The sequence below is a fragment of the Harmonia axyridis genome, chromosome 3 (assembly GCF_914767665.1).
Source record: "Harmonia axyridis chromosome 3, icHarAxyr1.1, whole genome shotgun sequence".
NCBI lineage: Eukaryota > Metazoa > Arthropoda > Insecta > Coleoptera > Coccinellidae > Harmonia > Harmonia axyridis.
Genome location: NC_059503.1, coordinates 36,909,910 through 36,923,735, shown reverse-complemented (window position 1 = coordinate 36,923,735; position 13,826 = coordinate 36,909,910). Strand labels below are relative to the sequence as shown.

Genomic DNA, 13,826 nt, shown 5'->3' with positions numbered 1-13,826 from the left:
TTGTTTGTAAACGTGCTGCGCAAAGATTAGTGTTGTGGTTATTAAGCACACGTGTTATTGAACCTGTTTATCAAAGATTAATATTAATTTGCTGTTCTTGTCAAGATGAGTCGTGGTTCATATTGTATGGTATTAACCTGCCCGAACAATAAAAGTAAAAACTCAAAGCTCGCGTTTTTTACATTACCGAAGGACATGAAAATGTAAGTTTAAGTAGTCAATTCAATATAACAAAATCATCTAATTTCTATTATTATTCAGTGCCAAAAGTTGGATCGAATTCTCTGGACGCAAAGATCTTGACCTGGGTGCTTCGAAAGACTATAGAATGTGTAGTGAGCATTTTACAGAAAACCAGTTCAAATGTATATATCCACGGATATTGCTTCGGCGTGGAAGTATTCCTCATGTGAATGGACCTAAATCAGATGTTCTTCCTGAATCAGAGTCTAAGATGATCATCCATGAAGAAACTGTTCAAACGGATCAAAACGTACCTCTATCTAATATTGGTGAGTTTTTCTCCTAAAATAAAGAAATGTTGTATACAAGGATGTACCGATGAGACAAGTCAAAGACATCGTTTCCCTAAGAGTGGATTTATTTGATAACTGGCTCCAAATTATCCAACCAAAAGATTGGCTAAAATTGGGTAGGGATCGAATTTATAGTCGTCATTTTGTGTGCCATTCACATTTTGATAAAAAATATCATCTTCCAGGAAGCTATCGCGGTCTTACTTGTAATGTCATACCTACAATCGGTATTAATTTCATCGAATTTTTCAATTTTATTCATATTTAAATCCAATAAATTTTTCTTCCATGTGTACTGCCCAATGTAAATGGAGCTGTAGCTCATTCTGATTTAAACGTTGCTTAGGTTTAGACAATACATATGGTTATTTAGTATTCATTTTAGGGTAATCATGTAGAATAGGTATTATTATTATATGACTTTGAAACCCTTGAAAGACGACCAATTTTCTACGTCAAATTGGCAGCTACGTTGCCAGATTGAAAAAAGCATTTATTCATTTATTATTATTAGGGTATTTCTAGCAGAGGGCTGTGTGATGATGATATATTACTACCATTCAATTCAGAGCTGCTAGTTTTCAATAAACTTCTTAAAACGAAACATTTATTTCAGAAAACGTATTTGGATATTTCATCCATTTTTTTCATAGGGCTTATGAGGGAAAGAACTAAGCAAAGAAAACCTTCAACTTTGGTAACAAGTGTTTTGTCTAATTTACAAAAAAGATCCATAATTACATTTGGTTTTGGAAATTATATACGTAAATCAATTATCATGTTGATATAACAATGTATTTTCTCAACCACTCCACTTGAAGTTCTGTCAGTGGCCAATGCATTTCCAGAAACATCTTGGCTGCAGAATGAATTTTTCATATTCAGAATCAGAGTAAATATTCAGAGATAAAGATAAGTGTTGCGACCGTTGACGGGAATTAGTGAAATATTTCTTACTTTTCCTTAAATAACTGATTAATATTTGGATCTGGCAATGTAGCTGCCATTTTGGCGTAGCGGATTCGAAGGTCTCAAGGTCATATACCTACTTTTCATGATTAACCATTTTAGCAATAGTTGTAGGAAGAAAAGTATCTCTTTCTAGGAAGCCATCTTGGTCTTAGATGTAATGTCATACCTACAATCGGTATTCCAGGTAATTTTATCGATATACTCAATTTTATTAATATTTCAACCCCTTAAATTTTTTTATATTAATTTATCTGTTATTTATTTTTTGTTGAAAGTAATTTTATTATTTTTGAAACTTATTTATTCATTTATTCCTTCATTTTTGATGCTACTTTATTTATTTATTTTTGATTTATTCATACATATGTTGTTTATGTTTTATTTAGTTATTTATTTCTGGTTACTGCTAATTCATTACATATTATTTGTGGAGAAGTTTCAAATAATTCACCTTTAGGGAGGGGAGAGTCACATCTATGTTATCTCTAATCTGTGTGATTCTGTTTCAGATGAAAATACCAATCACGACAACAATTTAGAAATTAATGAGCCATCAACAAATAGGATTAACGAAGATGTTGGGCAGTTTATAGATGAAACTGTTTCAAATTCGCAAAATGACACATCTTTTTGTAATGATGCAGAAAATGTAAGTTAAGGGTGTTCAATACCTTGTTCATACCACTGCTATTTCAGTGCTAATCAACTGCATTTCCCATTTCCAAAATACAGGTCGGATTCATTTCATTTGTTGAGTGAACAATGACGTGATAGTGAACTTGAACGTGTCTTCTCAATTTTCAAAAAAAAATCGATAGTATTCCGCAAATTGAACTTTGAAATTAAACACTTTCTTTAAATGACTATTCAGCTTTAGAGAGATTTCTCATTTTGAGTAACTCATCGATAAATGTTCAGTGGTATTATGAGTTTTGAATTGGTGCAAACATTTTTTAAAAATTGCTTGATTTGCTCTAGTTATAGATGTTTTTCAAATAGAATTATGCTTTTTGGAACGCCTCCCAAAGGTTTACGCCTTTTTGCAGCATAAACACCAATAGAATCTTGAACTGTATTTTATGGTTCGAGATGAATGACACTTTTATGATTTATGAAGGTAGGGTTTCTCTGGTTGGCTAAAATTGTGGACATTACTTAGTTCATGTCAATATTGCAATGAGGAAAGGGATAGATAGAAAACTTGTGATGAAATTATTGTTAGAATTACAAACGATACTCTTCCTAAAAATATATATGCTAGCTGATTTTATTCGTAATGATGTCTAGAGAAATACATTTTGAGCGCTTAGTAGCATAAAGAAAATTTCAAAAGTCATAAAGAAATTAAGATGAAAAAATGGTATCTGAATTTTTGCCGAAATATGGAAAATTATTAATATTTGAGAAATCTGAAAAAAAATTCTCAAAAAAAAAAATTTCTTGTGAAAAACTCTCTATTCCCGAAACTCTATCTACAATATTTATCGTTTTAATCTAACGCTAAAAATAGGCAATTCTTGATTAATAAAATTTTCTCGTACTTCCTTCATTAATATTAACTTGAAAAAAATTTTAGTAAACATTTTTCGCTTCGTGAAGCCATTCTTGTATACATACCTCCTTGAAAATTTCATGTCATAAAATTCTTAGAAATTGCAATATTTTTTTCAAAATAATTTTTTTCGTTAACAAAAAATTAAAAATTTATGTAATGCCATGTAAAGTGATGTGAGTTTTTTTTTTCATCATCATATACCGTTTCTCCATTAGCGAATGATATCTTTTAATCCAAAAAAAAATCCGCCATTTGTGTAATTGAATTTCATTAATATGAAATATTGAAATATTCCATTTTTTCATAAACAATTTATGAGCCTACGGTCATTTTTCTCTCGAGTTAATAGATGCCTTCGTTGATGAAGGAAGGATCATAACATATCATATTAAATTTAAAAAAATTCACAACATTATATTTTTCGTTTCTTTAGATTTCTTAAATGTTGATAGTTTCCGAGATATCACTTCGTCACGATGGCCGTACTTTTCGAATTTTGTGACGGTTATGGTCTCCAACGATAGTGTTTGACTCACTGATGATGAATCCGTCCTCAAATTCGATTCTGGTCAGTCCGTCAGGCCTTCCTAGACATGACAAATATATGATATGCAGCCCTTTCTCACTATCTATATATTCAATTTCAATGAATCTATAAATCAAACTAGAGCTTTATGAAACGTTATTTCTTAGAATATATAAGAAAAGATATTTGTAGACAATTCAATTTTGAAGGCATAACTTATTCCATTTATGAAAAGGAACTGTGTAATTAGTATATTTTCTATATGATGAGTACCTATATATTCGAATGGATGATACAAAAAATATTAGTTTAAGCTATTCGAAAAACAGTGCATTTACTGTGATATTTTTTATATTACTATTATTTTATAACTCAATTATGGCGAAGCGCCCTAATTCATCAAGATTGCATAACGCGTAGGGCTTCCCCTTGCACACCAAAAAAAGTTCTTGAGATTTGTAATAGTAATTTACGTAACAAGTCCGGAAAATAGGGTTTTTTTGGACGAATAGACAAAATTCTAGGACGAGCGTAAGCGAGTCCTGGAAGTCTGTGAGTCCAAAAAAACCATTTTCGGGCGTGTTGCGTACAATATTTTTTCGGCAACCATGTAAAATAACACTATCGCTGCTGCTTTACATATTTTATTGCAATTGCGATAAAAAAATATGCAAATTTTTGACAACTAATTTTATATGAACTGTCAGCCGTTATCTCGGTTGCTATGGATTCTATGATGCTTTTCCGGCCTAGTCCGGGAAGTACGTACTTTCCGGACTAGGCCGGGAAATGCTACTTTCTCAGAGAAAAAGCGTCCGGGAAGTGAGCACTTCCCGGACGGTTGCCGAAAAAATATTTTTTCTCCGATTGACAGCAAATATTAATTTTGCAGACACATATCAATCAGTAAAGCATTACTTTTCCTGCCTAGACAGCAAAGTAAGTAGTTTCATGAATAGGCATCATCAGAAATGATTAATGGAAATAAAACATTTCAAAAAGTTGTCAAACTATATTTATTATGGACATATACATTTCCATAGCAACCAACCATACCAACAATTGCAATTTGTATCAAATTTTATTTTAATTTATCACTACAAAATAAATGAAAAGATCGATATTCAAGCTAATATCGGATGAAAATAGTTATTATCAAATAAAAAATACTTTCAATAGTTATTTATTTTACTATAGGTAGCAAAGTAGTAGATAGATTGCCGCGGATGATAGTTCATAGCCGAGTCATATTATAAAAAATACTAATACATGGCTGAGCGTATCGTGGCTGGGAATTCAGCTAAGGAAGTCAATCACTACTTTGTCGCCTAGTAAAACAAATTATTGTGTGAATTTTATTTGACAATAACCGTTTTCATCCGATTTCGATGAAACAAAGCTTGAATATTGAACTTAGATGAGCTGAATATATCTGTAAAAACCCAAAGTGACACCCGATAGACAGAACAAAATACAACTTTTCATTCCTATTCTGTTACTCTTTTCTTATTGCCCTCACTAATTTTTTTTACGACTTATAATACGTGTCAAATGTCAAATAATCATTCTGAATTTCAGGAGAATATAAAAAATTCTTATCTAGAGAAAGAGACCGACAACAATAACCTAATAACAATATTCCTATACACAGTGTTGTGGCCTCCAAAGGCGCATAAAATGAGAACTCAAAAGCTTTTAGAATTTTTCATTCTACAAATCTCAATATGCAAATTTTTCTGATTTTCTCTGTGAAATCTTACAACCAGAGATGATCATATATTTTTTCTCAATTCGAATAAATTGCTATTTCTATTATCCATACTCAAAATGAGTCCATGACAGTGGTTCCTTCTAATTTCTGTCTTCACAATATTTTCAGCGATTTTCTTATTTAGTATTATATACCTAGACAGTGGCGTACCCAGACATAAGCCTTGGAGGGGGGATAAAGGAAAAAAAGATTCAAATTTTCCTTCTTTTGAAGAAGTTTTCCAAAGAATTCTGCTTACTCATAATAAGATTGTGATATATAAGGTTGTTACATATAATGGATATTCCTCCTGGGGGGTATAGATCCCCCTTATCCCCCCCCTAGGATACGCCACTGTATCTAAACTGAACTGAATTTCTAAAGTTTACAGAAACACAAATTTACTCTTTGCTGGGCTCCATCGAGAGTTGAGATTTTATTAGGGGTAATAAATACCAAACAGGCGGTTCTTCAAGTAGAATGGGTGTGTCAGGTACAAATCTACCAAAAATTTTCGGGTAGCTCCATCTAGCGGAATTGCAGTTTCAGCGCAAAGTAGTCTACAACCTTAAAGCAAGCTCAATTCAAGTTTTTGAATAATTCATTATTTCAACTGTTTTAGGATTTTGAAGCTAAAATGTGGAAAAAATTAGAGACTCTAAATCCAGAAGGAAAAAAGAGATTATTTGCATTTGCACTATCTATGGCAGATGAAATTTTCCAAACACAGAGCCAATGCCAAGAAGAACCAATATCTAAGAAGATAAAACTTGAGGAACAACCTATTTCCCAAGTAAAAAATGAATAGTATGCATCTTCTAATTCAGCTTATTACATGATTTTTTTAGTTTTCTATAAATTCATTTTGTTGTAGATTTACCAATCTGATCATAATGATACACAGAGTAGGAGTTTTAGTGGGTATGCCAATCATAAGACTCCCACAATACCTCAACTTGTTAAGGTGTTCTACTTGAACATGTTAGGATATATATACATCTTTTCATTTCTCTATATGGCTAGGTATTTTTACAGAAACACAAAACATACATTTGATGACAAACAAAATATTGAATGGTCCAAAATATTGATTCTGCAAACTATCATCCTATCATCTTCTTAAGCTTGCCAGCCATAGCAGTAATTGGACTAAAAATGGTACTGATTCAAAAATTTTAATTTCAACTGAAAATTCATATTCTTTTTAAATTTAAGCAGACTACCAGAACTTCATAGAAAATAATTTAAAACATTAAAATGAGATTTACAATTGAGATGAATTCTAACTGAACCAGGATGTTATACATATAGGAGATGTAGAGATAATGTTCAAATGTGGACAGAAGAACCAGTCAATATCAAAATAAAATATTTACATAAATTAATAAAATTAATTGTTTATAATTTCGAACAACTGTAAGCTTTCTTACAATAAACTATTTACTGCATTGATATATATACGATTCAATTACCCATAGCTATATAATAGCTACCCATGGGCTGAATAATGTGGATTGAGAATAACTCAGTGATAATCTACTCTTAACTGTATTAAACAGCCAGAATTCACTATACCGTAAAGAATTTGACAACCGCTATTAAATTTCCATTATACATCAGGGTGTTTCATCATAAACTGGACAAACATATATATTCGTGTAGAGGACATCGGGAGAATCATTTTTGCCTTATACAATATATCCCGTTTTCGACGCATAAGCGAGATACAGGGTGTTAAACGTCAATTTTGAGCAAGATTCTTATGGGTGTGGTCAGTTTTGTATAACACTCAAAGAAACGGTTTTTGATCAAATCTCAGTATTTTTGGGTCCTCTATTCAGAAAAGTTGATGAAATCCGAAAAAAGAATTACAAAATGGCGGAAAACCTGCAACGTTCCTATTTTTTTTTCCCGGTGGTCAAATTGAATTTTAGTTTCTGAATGAACACAATTTTCTAAGTATTTCTGTGCAAAAATTTTTTCAAAAATCGAACACAAATTTTTTTTTTACATGTCTACAGCGATAAAAAAATTTCACCCGAAATGGATGAAATTTTGTACAATTGTACTCCTTCAATTATCAATCACGAATATGAAAACAGAATTGCAAAATATCAAACGGTTTCGTTACTACAGCCATTCAAATGTTTCGTTCAAACCTCCAAAAAAAATTAGAATGGCTTCTTAGAGTCAAAATTATTAAATTATTGCTATTTCCAAAAATTCCGGATGCTAAAATGTATTTATACAAAAAAAATTCGGTGAAACTTAGTTGGGAGTCGAACCCTCGATTCCAACGTAAGTATTAATGAAGAAATTAAGACAGTTCTAAGGATATTAATATTCGTTGCTAAGCAACGGAATTTCGTAGCTCATAGAATTCTACTGGTTATTTGAATTTCACTGAATAAAATTTCGCAAGTATCGTGACACGAATTTGTTTGGAAATGAAAATGAAATATTCCCTTTTGGAAAAAATGTTATGGTTCATGCGCTTATTATTAAACGAATTATTCAAGGAATAAACCTGAATTTTTTACTAATAATTCTACATTTCATAAACACAAAAAAAAAACAGATTAGTGGAAAAATCAATTTATAAATCGTTTTCGAAGATGTTTCCATTTTTAAGAATACACATTCTCGCCCTTTTCGCAACACTATCGACCGCTGAACGTATCATTTCGGGGTTTTTCCGGATCTCTTCGGCAGCTGATTCAATTCGTTGAATAAGTTCTTCCTTTGAGTTTAATGGAGCTCTCTTATCATAAACAAGACTTTTGAGATGTCCCCAGAAATAAAAATCAAGTGGTGTGAGATCCGGCGAACGAGGAGGTCATGCGATAGGTCCTAATCGGCCAATCCATCGGCGTGGGTATTCTTCATCTAGGTACCCTCTTACATCTCGAGTTATGTGGGCAGGGCAACCATCATGCTAGTACCAAATGCCCTGAATCTGACTCAGCGGAATATCTTCAAGATCTGGCAGAATCTCCGTCAGGAAGTGATAATAGCCATTTCCAGTCAATGTTTGAGGAAGAATGTATGGTCCGATAATGAATTTATCTTTTATTCCCGCCCAAACATTAACTGAAAACCTCTTCTGGCTATTTTTTGATACCGTGGCATGCGGATTTTCTCTATGCCATAAAATATTATTTTTTCTGTTGAAGAAACCATCCCTATGAAAAGTAGCTTCATCCGTAAATAAAATTTGATGGAGAAAATCCCTATTTCCACGTACTCTTCTCAAAATAAACTGACAGAATTCTTTTCTTCTATGAAAATCACCGTCTTCTAAAGTTTGGCAGAGTTGGAAATGGAACGAATGGAAGCTGTTCCTTTTGAGTACTCTCCAAACAGTAGTTTTACTTTTATTCACTGAAGGGTGGTTCGAAAGAGTTCTTGTTGAAATCATTGGGTTATCTCCTACTGAATTAAGGGTGCGATCATCGTTTGTTCTTATTGTTTCTTTTTCCGGTGCAAAATTCCTTCTTCACGTAATTTGCGTACTGTTTCATAAGAAGTTTTGAAGTTTGGCAAATTTCTGCTTGGAAATCTGCGGGAGTAAATTTCCCTTGCTTTTCTGCCTGAGCAATTCGCTTCATAATAAGCCTGCACAATATCATTTTTTTCCAAAAAAGAATATTTCATTTTCGTTTCCAAACAAATTCGTGTCACGATACTTGCGAAATTATATTTAGTGAAATTCAAAAACCAGTAGAATTCTATGAGCTACGAACTTCCGTTGCTTAGCAACGAATATTAATATCCTTAGAACTGTCTTAATTTCTTCATTAATACTTACGTTGGAATCGAGGGTTCGACACCCACTTTGGAATCCGAATTGTTCTGGACTGATGATATATTCGCATTTGTTTTATATTTTTTTGAGTAGGATTTTGAGAACGTAACTCATTAGACTAACAATTCTTTAGTCGTTACAATTTCTTGTAAAATGAATCTTAGGAAATGGTATAAAAATTAATTCGAGCCAGTCCTCGGGAAATTTTTTCTGACTTATATATGTTGTTGAACAGAAGTAAAGCAGATCTATGTTTTTGTCAGTTTGATCATCTCTGAGTTTATTTGATCGGAGTCTGGGCTATTAAAATTTTTTAGATGGTTAATTAATTGTATATAAAATCTCGCTCTTTAGAATTTCTGGTCCCCCAATATGGACGTAACTGTCCTCTGTTTTATGTCTTTCATCTGCAAAAATTTCCTCAATGTACTTTTCCCATTCTCGTAATTTCTCTCTCTCATCACAAATTATGTTACCAACTGAATCTTCCAGCATATTTCGTCTTCTTTTATTGCTGCGAGTTATTTTTTTAATTGCTTTATGTAATCGATGCATGTGGTGCTTGCGTTGTAGATGCTCAATTTCTTCACACTTTTGTATTATCCAGTTCTCTTTCCAGTGCTTTATTAATTTTTTTGTATTCTGTTTTGTTATTCTTAACTTCGCGTCTTTTATCCATTGAGTCTAGAAGTTACTGGGTCATCCATTTGTTCTTCATCTTCACACTTCCTGCTTTTAGATTGTTGTTTGCTATATCTAAAACTGTATCTTAAAGTTTGCTCCACGCGTTATCTATATCGACTATATCATCATCTATATCTGCTTTCACGATTTTAAGTCGACTATTTAGTTCTTTCGATGTAATTGTTTTCAATGTTTCTTTTTTTAGAGTTGCTATGTCTATTCTCTTTTCCCTTTTTCTTCTTTATATATTCTTAAGCCACCAAAGAATAATAAAAAATGTACAATTTCTGCTTGAAGAACTCTTATTTCCCCAAAGAATGGAAGAAGGGAACGATCATCACTATCCCGAAAGCAAAAACAGATCACAGTAAATTAGAAAATTACAGACCCATCACTCTCCTCTCTGTACTGGGTAAAAATTTTGAAAAAATTCTGACAGAAAGGATCAACGTCGAAATTGGAAAATCTATCCCTGTATACCAATTCGGATTCAAAAGCAAAACATCTACTATCCACCCGCTAACAATTCTAACCACAAATATAGTGTCAAAAAAAAATGGGGAACAAATCGGCAGCTCTGTTCATGGACATCCAAAAAGCTTTCGACAGCGTCTGGCATGCTGGAGTAATATATAAATTATACCAACTGCACTGCCCCACTTACCTGCTCAAAATTATTGACCAATTTCTATCCAACAGAACTAACCAAGTGCGAGTGAAGAACTCTCCAGACCATTCATACCACTCCAAGGCCTTCCACAGGGTTCACCCATAGAGAATCTTAATTTGTCTATGGGTTCACCTCTATCTCCAGTAATGTACAGCTTGTACTGCTACCAGGGCTCCCGCAACCGCGCGTGCACCGCACGCGGGCGCCACTCTAAAAGGGCGCCAAAACCTCTTATAGACCGCATGAAGAATCGAGGGACCAAAGGTTTTCGAAAAAGATTCTTTCAAATTTTTTTAAGAATTTTTTTTTCCAAACTTCTTTTTTGCAATTGATACAAGTTTCCGAACGTCGCAATCGGCATGAAATAGCCAGATATTGGTTTACAAAAACGCATACTCGATGCTAATCCTAGGGCATTTTTTGCGCCATGTACTGCACACAGCTTAAATTTAACTGAAAATGATGCTGCTTAGGTTTCAAATGAAACAGTGGACTCTTTTGATATTGTACAAGAACTTTATATATATATTTCTCTTCATCCACAAGAAGATTGGAATGTTATAAAAAAGCATGATCCTCAGTCACATCTAAAACCCCTAAGTGATACTAGATGGTCAAGTAGAATTGATGCTAAAGTTTTATTTTATTCAAATATGTTATAGCCTTTTAGAAATAGCAGAAAATGATACTTTCAACACGGAAACTAGACATAGACATTTCTCTTTTATTAAATATTCATTCTTTTAAATTTATTTGAAGTATAATAATTTCTTATGATGTTTCATTCCAGATTAATATTGTAAGCAAAATGATGCAAAGTGTAGCGATTGACATTAAAGTGTGCCAAAACTATTTGAAGAATTTAGTTGATCATTTAAAAAATTATAGGGATGATAATGTTCTCGTGTAAAAACTTGCGGAAGCTGGAAAACTAGCGGCTGCTCTTGAGATAGATCAAGGTTTTTCTCTGTTATATACTGTAAGACGAAAGTATAAACCAAAATTGTTCGATTATGAACAGACGGATGAGGCACCTCAAGATCAAAAAATCGCTTTCAAAATAAATTTCTTTTTGAAAATAATTGATCAAACACTAATTTCCTTAAATAGTAGGTTTACGATAACGTTTTTTGTTTTATTTGTGATATTCTTAAATGAAATGATAAATATCTATTAAAATGCTGTCATGCTCTTCAACAAAAGCTAACTGATCAGGAAAAAAAGAGGCTGACGTGAAAGAAAATGATTTATTCAACGAGATAAAAGCCCTAAGATTGTTTTCATTATCTGAAGCGAAAATCCTCTTGAAATTCTACAATATATTTTCGAAAATAGTCTTACTTCTTCTCTACCGAATCTTAGTATTGCCTCAAGAATCCTTCTCACTTTACCTGTGTCTGTTGCTTCTGGTAAGAGATCATTCACTAAATTAAAAATGATTGAAAACTTTTTGAAGTCTACCATGTCATAAGAAAGATTTTCTGGATTGGCAATCTTAGATATAGAGCAAGAGATACTCGATAAAATTGATTGATTGATTATATAAAAATTTTGCAACAGCCAAATCTAGAAAAACATCCATTCAATTTCTGCATTGATCCTTATTAAATGTTTATGCCTTTAAGAATAATTTATAGAAGAATACAGCTTAAGTTTTGAAACACATTAAAAATGTATTATGTTACAACTAACACCATAAAGTTCTTAAGGCAATGAAGGTTGCTGATAGATTTTCAACCATTCTACACTAAATTCTTAACAAAACAAAAAAAATTTCGATTATCAAGCAGTGCTTTTCTCCACCTCCCCCCTTTAAGGGGCGCCAAAATATGTTCCGCACGCGGGCGTTGATGTCCCTTGCGGGGGCCCTGACTGCTACGATATATATATAGCTACAACCTCAGAGGAACAACTCCTCTGAGGCTACAACTATCCAACAGAACAACACATAGAGAAGGAAGCATACTCCCTACAATTTGCTGATGATACACCACTAATTACCCACAGCAAACACTAAAAAAATGTGTGGAAAGGCTACAAAAACTCACAGATATAACCATTATTCCTTATACTATGATATAACTGTAACATGGATGAGACGATGGCGGATACAACCTAACCCAAAAAAATCTAACTTGATAATATTCCACCATAATATAAAGAACAACTCCCCAGGTATAAAAATTGGCAATGATACAAATAGACCAACAACTAAGTGCAAGTATTTGGGAATACACATGGACAACAAACTCAATTTCAAACACCATATGAAGGTACAGAAAAAAGCAGCTATACTATATTTTTTATATAAAATGTAAATTAAATCGAAATGTAAATTACTGACTGGAAGACTTCGGTCGATAGCCATTTGATATGTAATCAATAAAGTTCTCTCTCTCTATTCTTAAGATGCACATTAACCACAAACGGATCGTGATCCTTCCCTATATCGGTCGCAGGGTAAGTTTTTGCATTTATTATTGTGCCAATGATTTTGGCAAAATTCTATTCCCCCTAACCGTACTCCCCTACAATATTTTCACTTTCCTTGGTCATCTTTAGCGTTCATATCACCCATTATTATATAGTTTTCTCTTCAGATTTTGTTGACTTCAGTAGAGTTTCTATTTCATTTTAGTAGGATTCTACCTCATCTATGGATTTCTCCCCTGTGGGCACATGTCTGAATTAAGTCTATGTTAACCGAGTGTCCTGTATTTGTATTGATATGTTTCTGTCAGAGTATGGAACAAAATGTTCCACTGCTTGATTGACATTTCTGTTAAGTATTATACCAATTACATCAATAATCGGCAAAGCGTAATTAAAACAGTTTATACTTTTGGGAGAGGTCTCATACAAGGTCTGCAGGTTCCGATGTCGGAAAAAATTTTGACGAGCTGTGATCTTTTTGAGAGAAAATCATAGAAGAAGAGTACCTACCGAAACATAGTCAAGTTCCACAGTGCAGTATAGAAAAAAAAAAACAACCCATTATCAACTATGTCTAATGCTTGGGGAAATTCAATAACGCAAACACACTAATCTCACCTTCCTCCACAGCACCGAATAAATCGCAAGTTATCTTACATATGTAAATTATAACATATTATAATTGTAGCCTTGTGGGAGTGAGTTCAAAAAAAATATCTTTAGAAATTGAAGGAATGCTTGCCAAAACAGTATTTTCTAACTGGACTGATAATAAAACATTATTCAAGAATTTCATAGCTTTGTGATGAACCACTAGATCTACTATTGTAACAATTGTCCTCATTATATTTTTCTCAAATGATATTCTTTAATAACTTCAAAGCATATTCATTCC

General features: G+C 32.8%; 1 protein-coding gene across 4 annotated transcripts; it reads left to right on the top strand.

The window, feature by feature from the left end:
• Positions 1–5: 5 nt before the first annotated feature.
• LOC123676409 lies at positions 6–6,793 on the top strand. Of its 4 annotated transcripts, none has more exons than XM_045612289.1 (7): positions 6–203; positions 262–512; positions 1,642–1,692; positions 2,018–2,157; positions 5,962–6,146; positions 6,214–6,497; positions 6,558–6,793. In XM_045612289.1, coding segments are annotated over exons 1-6 (726 nt in total). In that variant the 5' UTR covers positions 6–105; the 3' UTR covers positions 6,215–6,497; positions 6,558–6,793. The 4 variants fall into 4 exon arrangements, 3 of the variants coding, with proteins under 3 accessions (XP_045468245.1, XP_045468244.1, XP_045468246.1); XM_045612288.1 differs by having other exon boundaries at positions 6,555–6,793; XR_006746932.1 differs by having other exon boundaries at positions 7–203; positions 1,614–1,692; positions 6,555–6,793.
• The last annotated feature ends 7,033 nt before the right edge of the window (positions 6,794–13,826 follow it).